General features: G+C 46.3%; 1 protein-coding gene, 1 long non-coding RNA gene and 1 other non-coding gene across 3 annotated transcripts; 1 reads left to right on the forward strand and 2 right to left on the reverse strand.

Annotated features, from left to right (window-relative positions):
* Positions 1-2750: 2750 nt before the first annotated feature.
* LOC118544357 (uncharacterized) lies at positions 2751-4619 on the reverse strand. The gene is made up of 2 exons (XR_004921537.2): positions 4245-4619; positions 2751-2979 (listed from the first exon to the last, which is right to left on the reverse strand). It is a non-coding gene; the product is annotated as an uncharacterized LOC118544357 (long non-coding RNA).
* On the reverse strand, positions 3290-3563 carry LOC118544363 (small Cajal body-specific RNA 13). Its single transcript, XR_004921542.1, has one exon.
* A 150-nt stretch (positions 4620-4769) lies between the features above and the next one.
* Positions 4770-15130, forward strand: GLRX5 (glutaredoxin 5). The gene is made up of 2 exons (XM_036106149.2): positions 4770-5128; positions 14471-15130. The coding sequence occupies exons 1-2, from the start codon at positions 4834-4836 to the stop codon at positions 14647-14649; spliced, it is 474 nt and encodes a 157-aa protein (XP_035962042.1). The 5' UTR covers positions 4770-4833; the 3' UTR covers positions 14650-15130.
* The last annotated feature ends 8337 nt before the right edge of the window (positions 15131-23467 follow it).

Below are 23467 nucleotides of genomic sequence, written 5' to 3' on the forward strand. Positions count from 1 at the left end.
TACAGCAGAGTTCGGGCCTTAATGCAGAAAAGCAGCATGGGGACAAAGGACCACAGAGCTTCCGAAGTGAAAAGCTATGTTGATATATTTTTCATGGGATTTTTGGACTGAAACTGTTGCCATTTTAGTTTCACAGAGTCTACAGATCACATCTGTATCCAATAGATCCACACGCAGCGAAGATAATTCAGGAATATTTGATTTTCTGCAAGACTTGCTGGTGATTCAGCAGAAAAAAAAAGTGCTTTGAAGGCAACACAACACATAGAGGAACCCAAAGTGCTCGGTCTGCCAAAAGATGTTATAAACAAATGCTGGAGAGAGAACATAATTTGGGGACCACTGGAGTTAATGAAAGGTTCACATGAGTTCATGTACAAGAACACAATGGTATGCTGCACATGCAAGATGGAATTATTTGGGGGGTAATTGTTTAGGAGCAGAAAGGAGTATAAACGGGTTTCTTAAAACTCTGCAGCCCTCATATAAAGACATCTTGGAATAGACATAACCTTTTGCAGACATCACAAAAACAATTTTCACAAACCCAGGAAGCGGAAGAGAGGAGGGCTGGAAAATCCCCAAGAGAAGGAACTGATAAGTCTAAGTGATGTCAGCACTAGAACGCAGGCCTCACACCTCTGCCGTCCAAATCCCAGGACAGAATCAGGTACTGCTGTGGCGTCCAGGCTTCTCATAAATGCTTCTTCAGCTGCATCTCCCAATGTCTGTCTAGACTCAGCTACCCCGGTTTACAGCACACCATTCCTCTTCATTTCACCCAGAGGAGGAGAGCAGGACCGATGGGAAGGGGCCCTGATGAGGCCTGCCTTCCTGTCTCTAGGCCGAGCCCATGTGAGGTGGAAGAGAGATTAGCACGACTGAAGCCTCTCCCATGGCCAGAGGAGTATTTAGAAAACCAGCTGTCTCGTCAGAGAGGTAGTAAGAATCCAAAAGGCATTTCTATGTTGGCATGACGGATTGGCAAAAATGCTCTCAGGGGGCTGGGCATTGCCTTGGTTTCTCACACGTTACACTATTTTTAGGGGAGCTGGGGAATCAAGCTAATTCCATGATTGTGGTGATGCTCTAAAATTACTGGATAATAGCTAAGGGCACCACTGAGAAAGGGTTCAGGTTCCGGCTCACGTCTATGGAACTCTGGGTCTCAAATGTTATTTTAGCTCAGGAATGTTGGGTGGCTCAACCCCCTGCGCAGTCCAAGCAGCCACTTTTCTCTTAAAATGACACTTAGAGAATGCTCTGGCCAGCTCAGGCCTCCCATGTCTGTTATCATGTGTGCGAGGCACAGAAATACACCCTCTTTGCAGGAATGAAGCAGGGATTTCAAGACTGAAGTCAGGGTATGGACACATATAATCCTGAGTGTTCAAATAATGGATCCTCTTGGGCTCAGTAATCCTGACTCTTCATTGAGGGCTGATATATAGGAAGAATCTCACATTTGTAAGGTTTTTAACCATAGGTTCAATGATGAATTTGCTTTTGGAGGGGTGGGTATATAGTAAAACCTTATCTATAAATAAGCACAGGGAGAAAAACATTTTTAGGATGCTTGAGTCAGCATGTTTATTCATGGCATGGTTATTTAGTTTGCGGTCTAATTACACTTTGTGATCCAAATCCCAGGATTCAGGAAGTTTCTGTGTACTTCCCAGCCCTACCTTCTCACTAATGTCCAGGTGGGAGAGATCACAAACTGATAATGATTATTGACTTCTGTGTTCAACACCCAAATACATTGGAGTTTAAGTGCAGATTTCTGACAACTGTTTAAGAAGTCTATTTTTGTCACGTTTTCATTATAGAATTTTTTTTCTCTTTTAATTCCAGTATAGTTAACTCACAGCGTTATATTAGGTTCAGGTATGCAACATAGTGATTCAGTCATAATAGAATTTCTAAAGAGAAACTTCAAAACTAAAATGCCAAATTATACATACGAGTCTGATGCTTTGGGAGAAATATTTTGAACACCATTTTTTCCACTTCTTTCTTTATTTATTTAGAGTGTGCATGAACAGGGGGAGGGACAGAGAGAGAATCTCAGGCAGACTCCGAGTAGAGCCCAACATGGGGCTTGATCTCAGGACCCTGAGATCCTGACCCAAGCCGAAATCAGGAGTCGGACGCTCAACTGACTGAGCCACCCAGGTGCTTTTAATCATGTTTGGTGCCAATACTCCAAGAGTGGCTTTTAAATTAAATACAGAAAAGAATATGTTCAACATACATAGTATTTTATATTTTTGGTTGCTTTAGTAAAAACTTAAAATTTAGATCTATAGTTTTAAGTTCTTTGGTTTAGCTACCTGATTTATCTTCCTGCCTTCGATCATGCTATCAAAGCCGCCCACTGAGCGTCCTCAAGGAGCACAGACAGGCTTTCCCTAAATCCTGAGGTTTCACCTATGTTCTTAGTCTCTACCGCACACAGCAACTCTACTTACTGTAGGTTTGAAGAACACAGGCTCCGTATTCTTCCTGCTCAAGGTTTACTCGTAATCTCTAACGACAGCTCTATTCTCAATTTAATAAAATGTCTGATAACTAAGAAAGACAACTTCGCTTCCAAACCATCGTTACACACTAGGGAAGGGATACACTACTCCCCGTCACTGTCCCACGTCTCTGCCTCTTCAGAATATAAGTCTGTGAGCTCTTCTCTCTATTCCAGTCAATACAAAAACAGATGAGACAGTTTAGAGTAGGCAATGAACAGCTGGAGATTTTCAGGAACAAATTACCAACATTTATTTAAAAACAAACAAACAAGCAAACAAACAAACAAACCCAAAGTTACTATAACATAAGCCTGAGGGAAAATGAGGTGATTTGGGAAATAATCTATTCTCTAATGTAAGTGCACCAGACGCAGGTCTTCTGGAACGCCTCGGCTCAGCACCCCCACACTTCCTATATATCTCTGTTCCTCTGATTTACCTGGAATCCATGAATCTGGGGGAGAAAAAAAAAAAGGATCCTGTAAGGAGCTGATCAATTTTGGGTCCCTCATTAGAAAACTATCACACAGCCATAGCATCAATGAGGATGAAATAAATAGGTCACTGAGGAACACTTCAGTATCTTGAATTTATTCTCAGTTTACTAAGGTTCAAGTTTCATGCTGAATGATTACTTGCAAGAGTACTTGCTAACAGCATCCCTACTAATTTTCTGGTTTTAAATTTGAGAACCTCCGAAACAGAAGCCCGTCACCTCCAGCAACAATTTTTAAAATACTTAAGGCTTTTGTTTTTTAAAAGTAATTTGTAGCAGTACTTAGTGTCCAACAGAAACCACTCCGTCTGTTAAACAATATCTCGACTGCAAAGCTTCTCTTACTGTTGGTCGATAGATAACGACATGGCGCCGTCGTTATCACCGTGGCAACAGTACCCAGGACTATCAGAGGAAAATTGCACATAGAACCGCTGGCTCTTGAGCAGCCATGCCTCAGCTTCCTCTGGAGTATGCTTTTTCTGCAAGTCTGGTGTGCCCCAGGGTACCACCAACCCAGCGCGGCTCCAAGACTACAGATGGATTTCACTCGAGTCCCGATCTTCCGGAACTGTTCATTCCACCAACAGGCACACCTGCCCGGTCCCAAGCACTGCTCTAGGTACTGAGGATGCAGCAGCGAGTTAATTCCAGTGCCCGGGAGGGAAATCAATAAACCAGCTAATGAATACATGTCAAGGTGCAATGCGCACAATGGAGAACAGAGAAAGCAGTGAGCCCTCCTTTGTACCTGCTTCTCAGTTGCCCCGCTGACTACCAGCTTTGGGCACCAAGTCTCTCTGGACATCCCGCGCTGGCACCGTGCCCGGCACGCAGCAGCAGCCCAGAGAACGTCTGTCCAGCGAACCAATTCCCTCTTAGCTCCCCATTCAACAAAGCTTTCCTGGGCCATAGGCCAAAGGACTTAAGTGGGCTGCAAAGTCCACGAAGCCCCAAACCCGGAGGGGACGACGCACACAAGGGAACCTTACACACTTTTTAAATAATAGTTATTTTGGAGAAATAATCGTGCGCTGGAGACGGAAGCCCTGGGGCCGGGTGTGGGCCTCTGCTCCCACGCGGGCGACGGGGCCGAGGGACGGCCGACACGTGGTCCCCGCCTTGACACGGGAACCCCGGCCGCGAGAGCCCGGCCCCGGCCCGTCCCTGCCATGAACGGCCGCTTTCGGCCGCGGCCTTACGGAGGCGCCGGGATCGCTCACCTAGGCTGGGAAAGGCGGACCCGGGCCGACTCCAGCCCCGCCGCCACCCCTGATGCAGGAACTCGGCGCCCGGCTACCGCGTTGCCACGGCAACTCAACCACCGCCTACACCGGAACCGGAACCGCCGCCTGGAAGTGACCCCTTCCCGGCGTTCCACGGAACGCCGAAACCCGCCCACTGCCTTCCCCAGTCATCCGGCAGTATCCCAGCAGGCCCGTCTACCCTCCGGAGGGAAGTCGTCTTCCCCCTCGTTTCGCCTCTCCTTGCATCGGAGCGTGACGCTGATGGACATTCACTCTCTCCAATCAACTGACAAAGCGATTGCCAGCGGCCAATAGTAAGGCTGTAGGATGTGGCTTGTTTAAGGACCGCCTCCAATCTGTCGGGGCCGGACGAGCCACATGATTGGTAGAATCGAGTAAGTGCGGGCTAGCGTTGTCCAATCACGGGGAGAAGTTCGGAGCCAGCCCAATGAGATCCTCCGGGGGCGGGCCGAGCTGCCGCGGGCCCGGGGAAGAGCTACGGGGCGGCGGGGTGGGGGGCCGAGCCGAGGTCCCGGGCCGACGAGGGGTCCGGCGGGCGTGCGGGATGAGCGGATCCCTGAGCCGGGCGGCGGCGGCTCTGCTCCGCTGGGGGCGCGGTGCGGGCGGCGGCGGTCTGCGGGGCCCAGGCGTGCGGACGGCGGGCTCGGGCGGCGGCGGGGGCGGCTCGGCGGAGCAACTGGACGCTCTGGTGAAGAAGGACAAGGTGGTGGTCTTCCTTAAGGGGACTCCGGAGCAGCCCCAGTGCGGCTTCAGCAACGCGGTGGTGCAGATCCTGCGGCTGCACGGCGTCCGCAACTACGCGGCCTACAACGTGCTGGACGACCCCCAGCTCCGGCAAGGTCAGGGCCCTCCGGGTGGGGGGCGACGGGCCGAGGCCGCTCGGCGGGGCTGGGGTGAGCCGCGCAAGCTCTGGGGGGGTTCGAGCGGGTCGGGGCACGGGCTACTGCTCTGTATTCGGGGTCGGGTGGGGGCATGATTGACTTGAAGTGGGTCCTGAGGATCTGGGCATCTGGTACTCTTGCCGACTTGGGCATTGGGTAAGTCCTAGTCGTTCACCGGTCCCCACGCTGAGCCGAGAGAGGCCTTTTGGGGCCAGATCGCTCAGGCTCGGTCCGAGGAGAGTGGTGGGGAAGGGGGGCCAAGAGGGATACGGTAAGAACCACTAGAAGGTAGGCACTTTGGGGGACACGTTGAGGGAGTTGGCCTGTCTCGTGGTAAGGAGCTGGTGCTGTTGATGGTAGGGGGAGGGCCGAAGTTGCCCTTGTCAGAGGCTGGTGGGGTCAGAGACTAGGCTGGTGCCTCATGGCTGGGGGTGTCAGGAACCATCCTCTGTTGTTGCTACGAAGAGCGGGTGGACACAGCTTTTGGACTGGTGTTAGTGGGGATCACTTGGTGTTGAAGAAAAAGACATGAACTTTGTTTTTAGATACTCGAGGACAGGGCGGGATTGGGGGGGGCTAGGGCTTGGAGAGGCTTGTGGGGAGAGGGATGAGGAATGACCCCGGGCCTTAGCTAACTCAAGGGTGGAGCTCAAGGAACCTGGGGCCAATCAGGGTGTGGGGCCAGATGCAGCAGGTCCTGTGGCTTGTCGTTGGCTCATGGGGAGGAGGGAGGGCCCTGACAGCTAATAGTACCTTTTATGCTGAGCACCATGCCAGAAACCTTACATGTATCTCAGTGGGGGAGGAGGACAGGGCCAGTGGAGTACATGGATCTGCTGCTTGGCGAGCGTCCTTCCTTGGTCAGAGTTGGTGGAGAAATGGGGAGGCTGTGTGTGTACCTCCTAGCGGGCGGCTTAGTATCCTGCATTCCAGTTAGAGACCTCCAGTGGCGGAGTCCTGGCATCTCCCTGAGCCTAGTGCTATTCTTTAGTTACAGTGTTCTAAAAACAGTTTCACCAGGCACCAGGTTCCCCGTTACTCTACATTTAGAATTCTACAGTTTGTTATTACCTACTTAGGACTGTTGTTCTCCGGTTGGAATGATCAGTCCTAGTCCTCCCTCCTTGACCAGACAGGCTGGTGTGGTGGAAAGGCTTGGGGCTGGAATCTGGCTGCAGCCAATCAACTGTGCAACCTTAAACAAGTCACATTACTGCATTTTCCTTTTCGGTAATAGGAAGATAAGGAAACCAAACTTGACAAAAGTTTTATGAGGAAAAATAGAGAAAGTAAAACTTTTTAGAAAGTGCCCATCATTTCATCTGGAACGCAGAAGGCACCACTCAGTAGGAGGCTTTTTATCATTTGGAATCTGTGGTTCTCAGAGTCAGTATTTTTTTCCCCAGATTAATCCCTGGGAAACTCTTGGGTTTTGGTGGGTGGAAACTAGGAGGAGGGAAGGCAGGTTAACATTACCAGCTATGTGTGGTATTGCCCTGTATGAGGTTCCTAATCCTTGTTTGTTGTTCTCCTGCTCGAGTGCCACTAGGCACCAGGTATCTAGAGTGTCGCTAGGCCCTGGGGTGTTTTTCATGTACAAGGGGGGGAGCTGCAGTCCTCACCCAGCAGCAGGCTGCTCTGCTTCAAAGATAAGATAGCGGTGGGGAGGGTGTGTGCTATGGTGAGCGCTGTGAATTGTGCAAGACTGTTGAATCTCAGATCTGTACCTCTGAAACAAATAATGCAATATATGTTAAGAAAAAAAAAAAGAAGATAGCAGGAGGGGAAGAATGAAAGGGGGGAAATCGGAGGGGGAGACGAACCATGAGAGACGATGGACTCTGAAAAACAAACTGAGGGTTCTAGTGGGGAGGGGGGTGGGAGGATGGGTTAGCCTGGTGATGGATATTAAAGAGGGCACGTACTGCATGGAGCACTGGGTGTTATGCACAAACAATGAATCATGGAACACTACATCAAAAACTAATGATGTAATGTATGGTGATTAACATAACAATAAAAATTTAAAAAGAAAAGATAAGATAGGGGAAACTACTCTGCAATCTTTCTGCGGGGACCTTGCCGCAGGTACCCTGCAAATGGCTAGTAGGACTGTTAATAAAAAGTCGCATCATTGACAGCTTACTTAGTATAAGGTTTTGAGGGTCTTTGGTTTGTGGTTTCTGTTCTGTTTATTTTTATTCTTAATTTTTTTTTAAGATTTATTTATTTATTTTAGAGAGAGAGAGCGAGCACAGAGGGGAGGGGCGGGAGGAAGAGAAATTAGGACCTGAACATATCTTCTTAGGGGGCATAATTCAACTCACAACACCAGTCTTTTCTTTTTTAAAGATTTATTTATTATTTATTTGAGAGAGAGAGAGAGCAGTGGGGAGGGGGCAGAGAGAGAGGGAGAGAGAGAATTCTCAAGTAGACTCCCACTGAGTGAAGAGCCTGACTCAGGGCTTGATCCTACAACCCTGAGATCGTGACCTGAGCAATTGGTCAACTGACTGAGCCACCCAGGCACCCCATGTTCTCCCGTTTAACATAACTGGACATGGGGTATACTGGAATATAAGAAGAAAATAGGAGCAGAAATAAGAAGGTTTACTCATAGCACTTAGGTTCCTGTCTTGCGTGTCATGCGTCTGGTTTCCAGTCTCACATTCAGGTGTTTAAGCAACAGCAGCAGGAATTTAGCCCTTAAATTGCTTGAGCGTTGAGTTTCATCATTTTCATTCCCAGTTTGTTTCATACCAGATTATTATCTTGGTCAATAAATATGTTGCATATATATTGGACATAACACACACCTCTTTGGTGGCTTACAAAAATAAACATGCATGCAAGTATTAACCTTCAGACTGGGGCAGGGTGGTGTGAGCACGTTTCCATAGTGGGGATTAGTTTAGTCAGGGTAAGACTTTATAAAAACATGACAACTCTTCATCTCTTTGCTCTCTGCACCCTTGAGTTTTACCGAGAGAAGCTGACAGGCTGTCCGATGCTTGCTTTTGGTAGCCACAGATACATCTGTGCACCTTTCCCAGACCCAAGGTCACTGCTTGTAACTGGAGAGGGGCTCCTGCAAAATTGCCTTTCCTTTTTTCTTGTGTCAGAGCTTTACGAAGGGCCTGAAGCCCGAGGAACACCCGCAGACGCTGTCTTCTTGTCCCTGACGTGTGATGCAGAGAGGTCTCAGCCTGTGACCCAGGGAACAAAGAAGACTGTGAGGTCTTTCTCAGGTCTTTTCTTTTTCCTGTTGATCTGGAAGACACACAGAAGGTGGCCACAGAGGGACTGGGTCCCAGTAGACAGATGTCAGCATATCCTAATCCTGGTCTAACAAAGAATCTCTTTCATTTTTCTGTTGTAAACGTAACACGCTCATTGAAGAAACTTGGAAACGCTGAAGGTAATAAAGAAAAGGGAAATTACCTGGAATTCCATATCCACCATTATTAACATTTGGATCTAGCTTCTAATCGTTTTTTTAAAAAAATGCATTTGAGATCATGCGTATCTGGGCATAGTATTTTCCCTCCCGAGAGCAGGGAACATGTCTTATGGCTCTGCCTGAGTACCTTGTGTATTGCTTATGCAGAGCGAGCTTTCCATGATTTTTTTTTTTTTAAAGATTTTATTTATTTATTTGAGAGAGAGAATGAGATAGAGAGAGAGAGAGCATGAGAGGGGGGAGGGTCAGAGGGAGAAGCAGACTCCCTATTCAGCAGGGAGCCCGATGTGGGACTCGATCCTGGGACTCCAGGATCATGACCTGAGCCGAAGGCAGTCGCTTAACCAACTGAGCCACCCAGGCGCCCTCCATGAGTTTTTTTTTAAAAGATTTTATTTATTTTGAGAGAGAGCGAGTGCACATGTGCACATGAGGGGGGGAGGGGCAGAGGGGCAGAGGGAGAGAGAATGCTAAGCAGGCTCGTCACCCAGTGCAGAGCCTGACACGGGGCTCAATCCCAGGACCCTGAGGTCATGACCTGAGCTGAAACCAAGAGTCAGACACTTAACCAGTCAGATGCTTAACTGACTGATCCATCCAGGTGCCCCTCAATGATTGTTATAATGAATAAGTAAATACTATTATTTGTCATATCATAAACTCTGTTCCATGCTCTTAAAAACATAAACACTCTTAAATTTCTGCCTGTTCAGATCACCATTGTATTCCTTGCGTCAAAAGCAGTGTCTGTTGAGTGAATAGCCATTATCCTATTGCTGAGTGTTTATTAAGCATTTGAAGATATGCTCGGCCTTTTCAGTATCAGGGAGTTCAAGGCAACAGAACCAAGTCCAGGACACTGGCAAATGGTAGAAGTCAGATTAACAGGTGGTGTTTCTGGGCTGGTGTGGCGGATGCGTGACATGCTGCAGATGAGAGCATAAAAGGGTACCAGCGCTTTGGAGGGGTAACTCAGTACCGGGTCGGGTTGAAGGTGAACGTAGCTGAAGACCCAGCTGCTTTCCTCCTGGGTATACGGTCTAGAGGGGGGGTTGGCAGACTTCCCTTGTCAAAGGCCAGAGAGTAGATACTTCAGTCTGTGTGGATCCCACTCTGCTGTTGTGGCGTGGAAGTAGTCAGAAGGTACGTAAATGGATGGGTGTGGCCGAGTCCCAATAAAACTTTATTTACGAAAACAGGAAGTGGACCACATACAGCCCAATGGCCATAGTTTGCCACCCCTTTCTCCAGAGGAAGACCCCCTGTATTTGAGTTAGAAGACAGATATAAGGGTATTCATGGACGCATTGCTTGTAATAATGAAAAATTGGCAAGAGAGGATCTTGGTCTATTAGCAGACTGGATAAACAAACTGTAGTGTGGTCATGTGGTGGAAAACGAAGTTGTGGCCAAAACGAACTAGATCTAGATGGATTCCATGTGACTGTATCTCAAAGAATACAATGTTTAGTCATGAAATAAATTGCAAAAAAGGTAACTATGGCACAATTCCATTTGTGTTAAAGGTGTGAAGCAGTCCCACGTGTTGTGGATACACATGCAGTGCGAGTGTAGTTCATGGGCAGGGGTGACATGCCAGCCACAAGCCAGAGGCCACCTCTGCCGGTCTAGAACCTGGCCTTTGGACTCCCAGAAACCTGGATGGAAATCCAGGCTCCACCATTTGCCAGCACTGTGACTTTGGTCAAATACCCTCCCTGAGCCTTGGTTTCTTCATCTGTAAAATAGAGATAATTATGCACTCCTTGTAGGATTTTTGCAAAGGTTAAGTGAGGTTGTGTATGTAAAATACTTAAAAGAGTATGAAATTGAGTAACCCTTAGCTCAGTAAATGAGTATTTTCATGCTGCACGGCATACATGATTGGTATTTTTCCTTTATTCCTCCCCATTGCGTGTATTTCTCAGAGAAGCATGACTGAAGGGTGGTGTAGGGGACATCATGGTGGAGAGAATATCCACCTTGTACCTGGAACTGTGGGAGTTTAATCCCTTCACTCATTTCATCTTCGTATTAAATCCATGAGGCGTATAGTTATTCCCACTTCAAGGGTAGGGAAACTGAGGCTAAGAGATTAGCAGATTTATCTGATGCTGCATTTACAAGCTGGCAAGCCAAAGCCGGCTGACCCTAAGCGGGTGCCCTGTTCACTCTGTCACTGGCCCCTTCCCTTGCTCTCAGCTCCCATGATCTCCTGTGGTACTGACATCATTCTCTGTGCTCGGAAGCTAGAGGAGGGGAAGTGACTTGCCCAAGGCAGAATTAATCTGCATCAGAATGGGAAGCTCCTCCTAAGGTGAAAATCTACCAAGAGAAAAAGAAAACTATAATTATGGTGCCCCTATAATTTGTTGTCCAAACTGGGAACGAAGTCTAATGTTCTGAAATGTGATGAATTTTGAAAAGTCTCTTTTGAAAGTTTTGGAAGGGAACTTTCTAATACCTCCCCCCTCTGGTTTGATGCTTTGGAATATTCATTTTTTTGGTGGGGCAGTAGGTATCTGTAGACTGATTTTATAAAGACTGCCTCCTTTCTTACTCCCAATTCCTCTTATTACCCTGTTATATAACTTAGCAGTCAATGTTTTTTGTTCCAAATTGAATCATTGTCATCTGTCATCTGTAAAATATGATTACCATTAAAATCCATTTTTGGATATGATTCCCTAATTTTTAAGAGTTTCTCTCTCTGATTCTGAATTATTCGGAGTGAAATTTGTAAGAACTATCGCTGTATGTTGCAGTTTTTGAAAATTAAAAAGTGAGAGAAATTAGCCGTGTCTAAACAATTATATGTGAATTGACAGGATTCATTTTCATTTTCAACTTCTGAACAGTGGTCTTTTATTATTGGAAGTTACTTGCTTCATGCTGTAGGAATCACTTGGCTATGTCTTTAAATATTTAAACCTGTCATTGGACTTTTAAAAAATGGAAACCAGTATTTTTTTTGACGAGGCCAAAGCTCTTTGCCTTGATACCAGCTGCCTGTGAAGCTTGTTACCCTAAAACCGAAGAAGCAGGTAAGTTTAAGTTTGATAAACTTATCAGCCAGTAGGCACCATGGCCACTGTCACAGTGCCATCATGGGCTTTGAGGCCGGTTCTCCTGAGTTCTTGTTACAAGTTATTCGGCAAGAGAGCCTGGCCCCAGGGTCTGGAAGGAGTCTGTCTCCCCTGCTTGTGCCTGTATGTGTCAGATGTTCAGGATGGTTGGAAAGCCCACTTGTTTGGTAGTTTTAATGGTAACAGTGGATCCTGGCGGCGCACATCCTCTTCCCTCCAGTCTGGACATGTGACCTGTAGCAAGGTGAAGCTTAATGAACGAGACGAGCCTGAAGCTTTGACTGAGTGTGGTACTGTAAACATGGTTGACGAGAGCAACGTATTCTTCTGCTTTGCAAAGATTTTATTTAAAAAAACTACTTGGTAGGATTGGATGTGTGTCGTTTGGGGTGAACCTCAGATGGCAAATTTATTTTCATATTTGATGTGTTTCAAAAATTGGAGGCACTCACTGAAAGAATCCATAGATATTCATTGTCTTGGAAGGCTTAACGCAATGTATTACTAATTGAAAAAGACCCAGATATAAAACCATGCACATAAATGGTTCATGCTTTGAGAAAGTTTCAAAGAATTAAAAGAAATTCATATTTACTTTAAACATGCCTTAATTGCCACCTCCACTCTCAGTCAAAAAGATTTATAACTGGCTTTGTTGTGGAATAAGTTCTGATAAACTTACTTGAGGATAGAGCTTTTAAATATATATATATATAAAACTTAAATGCTGAGTCATCTATGTAACACCAAATATCAGGATTCAGGATGAAAAACTTGATCAAGATATTCTAATATATCTAGATATTTGGTACTATAAAGATATTCTGATGGTTAATGGAATTTTCCCTTTATTAGTAACCCCCATACCCCTAGCTGAATTTTTTTTTTTTTAAGACATCCAAAGTGGCTTAGAAGTGTGCTTTTCTGGGGTTGTAATGTACAGCATGGTGACTATAGTTAATAATACTGTATTGCATATTTGAAAGTTTTTAAGAAAATAGATCTCAAAAGTTCTCATCACAAGAAGAAACCTTTGTCACTGCGTATGGTGATGGATGGTAACTAGGCTTACTGTAGTGATCATTTTGTAATATATGCAAATACCAAATCATTATGTTATAGACCTGGAATAATATAATGTCATATGTCAGTTACACCTCAAAAAAAAAAAGTTAAAAAGTATGCTTTTTGGGGCCTACGATATTGTAACCCTTTCTCCATAGGGGAAGTCTGGAGGAGAAAGATAAAGCCCTCTTTTGGGGGGGGCCTTCTCTAGTGTTCTGGTTTAGAACAAAGTCATTATTTTTTTAGAAGGTAGTGACTTTTAAAAGAGAAAAACACATTGCATCTTAGGACTTGTGATTGAGTCCTATGAGTCATTGGTGATTTTATTTAGAAAATAAATGTTTGATAATAAGTGATAGGGTATCAAGGACCAGTTTTTGTATTTTTAGTTTGTTTACATGAAAACCACCACTTGAGCCATTTTTAATTTGCATAGTATTGTATTTTGTTTGAAGAATCTGTTGACTTTTCTGCTTTATTTTGTCTGCTTATTTTGGCCACTTAAAAATACCTTCCTATCTGTAGAAGTATAAAAATAGCAACTATGATCTATAGTGATTAATTGTCATATGTCATGATTTTGATCATCCTCTGTTTTTAATAGGACCAACACAGATGTTTTATGGATGGATATATTTTTAAAAGTGTCTCTCATCTGTAGAAAGGAGGTGGAATGGTGTGGAAGAACGTGAGGAAAGAGTAATATTTTGTCTTAAGATTGAAACCACATTTTCTTCCCACTGTTTTGTTAAGACCATCAGCCCCATGGTCCAGAACTGAACAGAACAATCATGTGGCTGCCCTGTCCTAGGAGGCACCTCATCTCTGTGTGTCCTCAGAACGATTCGCACACAGGACCAATCACATGCATGCTGGTTGGTTGCTGTGAGCTCTTGAGAACAGGGAGGGGGTCTCTCTCACCCCGTGGCCCTGCACCTGGCCCAGGACATGGGCCTTAACCGAGCTTCGGGCCTTTCCTTGCTTTGACTCAGTCCCTGCAAGTTCTGTGCTAAGCCAAATCAGCCTGCCCCACGGAGAGCCCACCCGTGGGGCTGAATAGGGTGAGGGCTGCAGTCTGCCATAGGAAAGAGATTGTCCTCTGGGTAAGAGGATTATTAAAATAAAACCCAGTGACTCAACATCTTGGTGCTGTTCACCAACCCAGCCAGGCACGAAAAGCCTGAGGTGAGGCCTGCCTCATCTGGCAGACATACTGTGATGGACCCATGTTAAGTAGTCCATTTGAAAATGAAGTCTTAGCATTTAAGTTTTGTTTCACGGAATCCATGTCTAGCAGATGAAGGGAGACTATGGCTTTGTACCTCTGGCGTGACGTACTTCCACCAGTCGGGTTGTCCGCCATCGGTCCCTGTTGACGGTCTGACAGTTGCAGGGCCTCACCTCCCCGGTACTCAGGAGAACCTTGGGAGGTGGGGGTGGAAACAGGTGGGCAGTTGAGTGACTTGTGGGAGGCCTCACAGTTGGTATTCAGAAAAGGTAGCGTTTACACAGTGATCCAGTTGACTCTAAAGCCCCCCTACTCTGTGGCAGACCCGTGGTTCCCCAAGGATGGGGGGACACAGGGGAGGGACACTGGGTGTTGTGCTAGGAGCGGGTAGAAAACAGATTTTGTCACGAAAAGTTCAGCTCTGAGCATTTAAATGACACCTAAATGTTCTTTCCCTGCAGGCATTAAAGACTATTCCAACTGGCCCACCATCCCGCAAGTGTACCTCAACGGCGAGTTCGTGGGGGGCTGTGACATTCTGCTGCAGATGCACCAGAATGGGGATCTGGTGGAGGAACTGAAAAAGCTGGGGATCCGCTCGGCCCTCTTGGATGAAAAGAAAGACCAAGACTCAAAGTGAGGGCGGCCCGGGGCCTCCCCGAGTAGTAGGGGGCTGTCGGCGCCGAGCCCCGCTGCCAGCAAAGCCGTACCGATTCTGATTTTCGCTCCTCACGTGGCAGCTGCTTGCACCGATCCCTCCCGTTTGTAAGCAGTTGGGTGATTGTAGTGTGTCTGGGGTTTGGGCTGCGCATATTCGATTGTGAACTTAATTATAACCACTGCACTGTAATGATTCAACGTTGTATTATGATATTGTTGTAAACAAAATCTGTTCTTATATTGTCATTTGCTCTTCGCCTGATTCAGGAGTACAACCAGGAGCTTTTGAATCATCCTTATCATGAATCCTCTGCAAATGTGTCAGTTGGCAAAGATAATATATCCCCCCCACCCCCCACCCCCGATTTGTCATAGCTGCTTCTGTTAAGAAAAATGATGGCCGAGGAAGAAGATGTGGGAACTGGGGCGTTGTTTTTTACAATAAACTGCCAACCCAGGGATTCCGTGCGTGAGTTGTTAGTTCTGAATGGGAGAAAGTCTGTGCCTCAGTCTGCTCGGGGTGCTGTCACAGAATACCACGGACTGGCCCGCTTATAGTCCACACGTGTTCATTTCTTAAAGTTCTGGAAGCTGGAAGTCTAAGCTCAGGGCTCCAGCAGATTAGGTCTCTGGCGAGGGCTGTGCCTGCCTGGTTCATAGGCAGCCTCTTCTCCCTGTGTCCTCATGAGGAAGCTGTCTGGGCTTGCTCTTGGAAGGGCACAAATCCCACTCACAAGGACCCTACCCTCATCTACTCGCCTACCAGAGGCCCCCACCCCCACCCCCCAAACCACCACTCTGGGGGTTAGGTGTCAACATAGGAATGTTGAGAGGACACAGACCTTCAGTCTGTAGCAGTCTAAGGATGTTGAGTGCCTGTGACCTCTTTTTGGAAATTAAGAGTGATTCTCATACTCAGTTAAATTTGACATAAAAATAGCTATCAAGCTATGGTCTAATTTCTCGAGGGGAGGTAAGCATTGCAAATGCTGAGTGGTGTTGACGGTGCAGTTGGAGGCCTGGGTGTCGTGCCCAGAAGTGAAGTGGCTGAGGCTAGGAGAGGCAGCCCCGCTCGCCCACCTCGGGAGTCTGCTGCTCGGCAAACTGCACTGCCATCAGCTAGGGAGAAGTCACTGGCAGGCCTCCAAAGAAGGGAATCCACTTAGCATTTTCTTTCTTAAAAAATACAGTCTTTACATGATACTGTATAGCGAAAACCCTAAAGATACCACCAAAAAACTACTAGAACTGATAAAGGAATTCAGCAAGGTTGCAGGATATAAAATCCATTGCATTTCTAGCCGCAGAAAGAGAAGTTAAGAACACTGTCCCATTTACACTTGCACCAAAAATAATAAAGTACCTAGGAGTAACACTTAAGCAGGTAGGTGAAAGATTTGTACTCTGAAAACTCTTAAGACATGGATGAAAGAAATTGACACCACAAACAAATGGAAAGACATCCCATGCTTACGGGTTGGAAGAACAAATATTGTTAAAATGTCCATGCTACCCAAAGCAATCTATAGATTTAATGCAATCCCTATCAGAACAAATACTGTTAAAATGTCCATGCTACCCAAAGCAATCTATAGATTTAATGCAATCCCTATCAAAGTACCAATAGCATTTTTCAGAGAATTAGAACAAACAATCCTAAAAAGTTGTATGGAACCACAGAAGACCCCAGATAGCCAAAGCAATCTTGAAAAAAAAAAACAAAAAGCGGAGGTATTACAATTCCAGATTTCAAGTTATATTACAAAGCTGTAGTAATCAACAATATGGTGCTGGCATAAAAATAGCCTTATAGATCAATGAAACAGAATAGAAAAGCCAGAAATAAGCCTACGATGATATGGTCAATCTTCAAGAAAACAGGAAAGAATATGCAATGGGAAAAAGTCTCTTCAACAAATAGTGTTGGGAAAGCTGGACAGCTACATGCAGAAGAATGAAATTGGACCACTTCCTGTCATCATACACAAAAATAAACTCAAGATGGATTAAGTATCTAAATACGAGACCTGAAACCATAAAAATCCTAGAAGAGAGCACAGGCAATAATTTCTCTGACATCGGCCTTAGCAATATCTTTCTAGATACGTCTCCTGAGGCAAGGGAAATAAAAGCAAAAATAAACTTGGGACTACATCAGATTCTGCACAGCAAAGGAAACAACAAAACTAAAAGGCAACCTACTGAATGGGAGGAGAAGATATTTGCAAATGACGTGTCTGATAAAGGGTTAGTATTCAAAATACATAAAGAACTGCTACAACTCAACACCCAAAAAACAAACAATTCAATTAAAAAGTGGGTAGAAGACATGAACAGACATGTTTCCAAAGAAGACATCCAGATGACCAACAGACACATGAAAAGATGCTCAACATCACTGAACATCAGGGAAATGGAAATCAAAACTACAATGATCCATCACCTCACATCTGTCAGAATGGCTAAAATCAACAACACAAGAAAGAACAAATGTTGGTGAGGATGTGTAAAAAAAAGGAACCCTCTTGCACTGTTGGTGGGAATGCAAACTGGTGTGGCCACTGTGGAAAACTGTGGAGGTTTCTCTAGTTAAAGATAGAACTACCCTATGATAATCATTAACACGGTATTTACCCAAAGTATACAAGAACACTAATTTGAAAGAATATATGTACCTCTGTTTATGGCAGCATTATTTCCGAACGCCAAACTATGGAAGCAGCCCAAGTGTCCATTGATAGATGAATGGATAAAGATGTGGTATATATACAATGGAGTATTACTCAGTCTTAAAAAAGAATGAAATCTTGCCACTTAAAACAACATGGATGAATCTAGAGAGCATAATGCTAAGTGAAATAAGAGAAAGACAAATACCATATGATCTCATTAATACATGGAACTTGAGACAAATACCGTATGATCTCACTAATATGTAGAATTTAAGAAACAAAGCGGGGTGGGGGGGGCACGGAATGCCTGGGTGGCTCAGTCGGTTAATCATCTGCCTTCGGCTCAGGTCATGGTCCCAGGGTCCTGGGATCAAGTCCCACGTCGGGCTCCTTGCTCAGCAGGGAGCCTGCTTCTCCCTCTGCCTGCCACTCCCCTTGCTTGTGAGCACACACTCTCCCTCTCTCTGACAAATAAAATCTTTAGACAGATTCAAGTTCCTATGATCTAAAAGACAATAAGCATACAAAACTCCATGTCCTCTCTTTAAAAAAAAAAAAGGCGGGGTGGGGGGGGTGCGGGGAGACAAACCGGAAAGACCACACAGCAAACCAGACTCTGAACTATAGAGAACAAACAGATGGTTGCCAGAGAGGAAGAGGGTGGGCGATGGGTGAAATAGGTGAAGGGGATGAAGAGCACACTTCTTGAGGAGCACTGAGGAATCTATGGAAGTGCTGAATCACTATATTGTACACCCGAAACTAATATGACACTGTGTTAACTATGCTGGAATTTAAAGAAAAAAAAAGATTTGGCACATGAAAATAAAAAATAAGGTCTTTACAAAAGGAATAACTGGAATCACAGCAGATATTCTTCCAATATGCAGTATCTTTGTGTTTTTTCTTAAATTAAGATTTATTTATTTATTAGAGTGTGAGCAGGTGGAGGAGGAGGGAGAGCCCGTGGCTGAGAAGCAGACTCGCAGCTGAGCACGGAGCCCAACGCGCCGACTCGGGGCTCAGTCTCACAACCCTGAGATCACGACCTGAGCCGAAATCAAGAGTCGGTCACTTAACTGCCGGAGCCACCCAGGGGCCCCTACAGTATCTTTTTACACGACTCCGCGTTTGTCCTTCCTGAGACTGCGGAGGCGGAGCTGGAGGTGAGCCTTACAGTGGCTCCTGGGCAGAAAGCCTGACCTGTCACCAGGTGCCTTTGGATCCCCAGAGGCGTTCATTCATCTCTGGGGCCTGAAGCAGGACGTCTGTTGGAATTGCGTTTTCCCAGTGGCAAATGTAAGGAAGAATGCAGTTTTTCATGAGCAGACCAGGAGTGACAAGGAAGGAGGGAGGGCTCATTCCCCAGAGCTGTTCTAGAGGCTTGTTCTGTGTACTTAGTCTGCTTGAGTGCCTCTTGAAGAAGCTCTGAAAACAGACGGACGTAGGTAGGACTGACCTTCTGGGTTCCTGCCACCATCCCTCCCCCAGAGGCTTTGGGATCCAGAAGAAAGGACAGTGGGAACCCCACCCCTGATTTACCGGAGACAGCCCCGTCGGGTTAGAGGACTGCTCCTAGCCCGCCACAGAGCCCAGGGCTCCAGAGAAAGAAAAGCAGATGGTTCTCACAAAAAGGTTTTTTATGACCTGAATTCTGCCCTGCATCCCATCAATACCTTGGTGTCAGCTCTAAATTAAGAGTTTCCGTAGACCCCTAGACGAGGCTGGGGCTCCGACAAGTGACCTTGTTTTGCAAATGGAAGTGTGGCCACTGTAAGGAAGGCTCAAGGTCTCCCCTGAGCTGCGGTAAGGAGGCGAGGGGCCAAGGTTGTGACCTTAGCCTCTGGAGAGAATATCATTGACAAATCACATGGTTGCTGGATGAGCACCGGGCGTGGGGCACACAGGACTGCATGACTCTTCTTCACCTTCATTTCTGACGTGTAGTCGGTACTTTAACATAATTTTGCCCTTTTTTTGGCTTTTCCTTAGATCTGCCTACATGCCCTTAGGGTTCATCTGAAAAATGAAACGACGAGAAGATCATCAGGGAAACATCACTGTAAGAACCCCCCCCAGAATAGTAGGACTAGGGGAGGGCTGCCGACTGAAGAATCTCACTCAGACGCTCATGAATCACGGTGACATCCTACCCGTCGCCAGAGCTTCAATGTTTAAGGAATCACTGAGCTCTACAGAAACAGAAATGTTCTTTCCAGAAGTTAATTAATACTTTTTTCCCCCTATATGCTTAACGAGTCTTTACCAAGTGGAAAATTGAAGATGCTATCTCCTGTCAGTCTGAATAATTGTAATGATCTGCATAATTAGAATTCACTGTGATAATTAGAATGGTGACACCAAAGTTCCTTGTACAAACAGCGGTATCACACGCTATCTATTTGAAAATGCAAGGTCCGCTTCACAGCATTTCAGCACAGCACGTTCGGCTTGTATCATTGTGATTTATTGGCTTATTGTCACAGCTCCAAAGTACTGTGTTAATAGACCCTTTAGAAATAGCGGAAGTCATTCTAGAAGCTTAAACGTTTGCATGATTTCAGGCAGTTTTTGTTTCCTGAGTTGGTAGTTATATACATGTCATTGCACTTCATTTAAGCAATGAGTGTTGGAGATAATTTGGGACGGAAGGTAAATTTTAAGAAGTCTCTGGGGCTTGGGGCACCTGCCTTGGCTCAGTTGGCTCAGCGTCTGACTCTTGATTTCAGCTCAGGTCACGATCTCAGGGTGGTGAGATTGAGCCCCAAGTTGGGCTCTGCGCAGGGCGTGGAGGCTGCTGGGGATTCTCTCTCTTCCTCTTCCTCTGCCCTCCCCACTACCCCACTCTCTCTCTCTCTCTCTCTCTCTAAAACAAACAAAACAAAACAAAGAAGTCTCTTGGGTTTGTTGTTATTGGCCCTGTCGAATTTACTTGTGCAGAATCTGGGGCATCCAGCTTTCCTATAATTAATAAAGCCACAGCAGCTAGCTTGAGAGAGAATTCTTGGAAATGCATTCAATAACTTATTTAGATATTTAGAAATTGTATCTTGAGAGGGTGGGGTCCCAGGAGAGATTGTGCTCAGAGTTCAAGGGGAACAACCTTTATGTTGGCAAGGTTTTGCTGAAGTAAATATTTTTATTTACTTATTTATTTATTTATTTATTTATTTATTTATTTATTTATTTGTCAGAGAGAGAGCACGAGAGCCCAAGCAGGGGGAGCGGCAGGCGGAGGGAGAAGCAGGCTTCTCGCTGAGCAGGGAGCCCGATGTGGGACTCGATCCCAGGACCCTGGGATCATGACCCGAGCCAAAGGCAGACGCTTAACGACTGAGCCCCCCCAGGCGCCCCTGTAATGGCCTTTTTCTTGGCTTCGCTCAGGGATCCCCTATGTGTGGCATACGTAGTGCTCAAAAAAACCTGTAGAACATGAGCCAAGAATTCTTTCTCCAATCCTTTTGGACAGGTCACAACAAGTGCTAGGTTATGGGTTTACCAGCCTAGCCCTGGGCAGCGAGCGGTAAGGTCACACTTCCTGGGATCCCATCCCGACGCTTGCCGGGTATGCGACACTTCAGAGCCACGAATAACCTCCCCTTCCCACTCGACTGAATAGGAGAGTACCCAATGCCACCTGTGTCAGGCTTATTAAGAGGCTCAAATGTGAGAGTCGCCCTCAAGAGCATGGCCCACAGTGAGCTCTCAGGATAAGGTAACCCCTAGAGTTCCCTTGGACCACATGGAGACTTCATGTTGTGGTATCCTCTCCACCAGCATTTTAAGACCTAAGGGAGTATAGGTAAGTCCATATTTATCAACAGATCCTTGTGAATGGCTGGTTGCCCCGGGAGCATGGCGACTCGTCTTTTAAGGTAAATGACAAGATTTAATACTTGTGACGATCTGCTCCGTGGAGCGCATTTACCCCAGGGGATAGGAGGGCCTCAGACAAAGAATTCCCTGCAAATTACCTTCCCAAGATTACAGTTTCACTGACTGCCACAGAAGTTTTTTTTTTTTTAGTCCATTTTCCTCCAACATTTTATTATGAAAATGTTCAAATATATAGAAAAGTTGAAAGTGAACTCTCATTCAGCCACCACATACTTTCCATAATTGTTAAAATTTTGCTAGATCTGCCTTATCACAAGTCTATCCCTCTGTCTACCTGTCCACCCAATGAAGTTGGCATCTAGGTTAAGTTGCCAACATCAGTGACCTTCCCTTAAATGCCTCCGCATGTGCGTCATTAACCAGAGCTCAGGATGTGCTGGTGGGGATTTTTAGGTAAAACATACATAATGTTGCACTTGACTCCGAGGCGCACCATTCCACATCGAGATGCACAACATTCCGTTACCTTAGAAAGTTCCCACCCGCACCTCACCCTCACCCCCACCCCACAAGCAGGAGCTATTGATTTTTTTTCTCCCAGAGTCACAACCCACTTTTGCTACTTATATCTTACTATAGATTTTAAAAAATAATATATATTAACTTTTATTTCATACAGTGGGAAGTCTTAACCGATGGATTATGCTTTTATTGTGCGCAGTTATTCTTGAAAGAACACCGTTGAACCCTGAGTCGATTCTAATTTGTTAGCAGCAAGGATTGTGATACTGGGTTGTCCTGTGCCTAATTAACAGTTTTCACAGGGATCCATTTTGCCAGAAAAAAAAAAAAGAAAAGAAAAAAGAAACGACCCCCGGTTCATAGGTACTTAGGTGATGAAGTTTAGAAAGTATTTCCAGATGACTGGTGTCTGTCACTAGTCCTGAGCAGGCAGGGGTTTGGTGATCAGCAACCACAGATATACCAGCCCCCCAGGGAGTTCATGCTGAGCCCCCAACTCTGCAGGGGTATGTCTTCCTGCCCTGGACCCAGGCTGGCCGGAGCAAGCCTTCTGCTGGGAGTCAGGTGCGGCGGGGCCAGGGCCACACATGGGTGTCCGAATACTTGGCATCTGAAGGGGAACTTGGCAGTGATTCAGTACTTGGACAAGGAAGCTGGAATCCCGAGAACCTAGCATCGCATTTCCCACCATGCTGGCCTTTTTTCTTTTTTATTTCTTTAACTTTACCCCATAATTCCTTAGCAAAAGCTCTTTAGAATGATTTTTGGGAGAGCAGAACACGATTTCGGAGGAGAGAACAAAGGATGGTTTCGGTCCCACCCGTCCAAGCCACTACAGACTGGGTAGACTTTCGAAAGGCCTGGTTTGGCAGTCGGAACAGGGGAGCCCCAAAGGTGCCCGTGTCCTAATCCTGGACCGTGTGACTGTGTTGCTGGGAGCTTTGCAGATGCGGTCCAGTTCAGGATCCTGAGACGGGGAGAGGACCCTGGATGATCTGGGTGGGCCCAGCGCATTCACCCGTGTCTTGGGAGAGGGACGCAGGGTCGTAGGCAGAGAGGAGGTGGGATGTCAGCGGCAGAGAGAGGAGAGGTGGGCTCTGCAGATGGGGAAGGGGCCAAAGATGTCAATGGCCTCCGGAAGCTGGGACAGGCAAAGGGAACGGCTTCTACCTTGGTTGCACCCCCTGCCCCCTGCCCCGCCGCCTTGAGGTTGGCCCAGTGAGACTGATTTCAGACATCTGACCTCCAGAACTGTAAGAGAAAAGATTCAGGTTGCTTTAGGCCATCACGTCTGTGGTGCACCAGGAAACGCATACGACTGGCTACCTGGATTTTTATGGGAGGCGCCACGTGGTATGAGTGGCCAGGGGTCAGGGGACAAACATTTAGTGAACCCCTACCGTGTGCCAGGCATTTAGACCCCTAATAGACTCGTCACAAAAGGCCTGCAAATGTGGGATAGGATCTCTGCCTCAGATGACAAAGCAGACTGGGACGGGTCGGGTGACTTGTCCAAGGTCACTGCCTCGCAAGTAGCAGGGCTGGGACTTGAGCGGAGGTCCTCCTACTGTGTCACACGTCAGAGGCCTGGCCAGATAGTCACATGCTCAGCATGGTGCCAGCTGGGTCTAGGAGGACCGCCCTGAGGAAAGCCTGCTCCCACTGCTGAATTCGGTCTTCACTTCCCACTGAAGCCCGTAGCGGGGGAGGCCGGGGCTTTTGGGAGACCCTCCCCGGCCATCCACGAGTAAGTGTGTGAGTATTTGG

Source organism: Halichoerus grypus, chromosome 8, assembly GCF_964656455.1.
Source record: "Halichoerus grypus chromosome 8, mHalGry1.hap1.1, whole genome shotgun sequence".
Lineage (NCBI taxonomy): Eukaryota > Metazoa > Chordata > Mammalia > Carnivora > Phocidae > Halichoerus > Halichoerus grypus.

Coding starts and splice junctions, on each gene's coding strand:
- GLRX5 (XM_036106149.2), top strand. CDS start 4,834: ATGAGCGGATCCCTGAGCCGGGCGGCGGCGGCTCTGCTCCGCTGGGGG. Junction 5,129..14,470: donor CGACCCCCAGCTCCGGCAAG/GTCAGGGCCCTC, acceptor CTTTCCCTGCAG/GCATTAAAGACTATTCCAAC.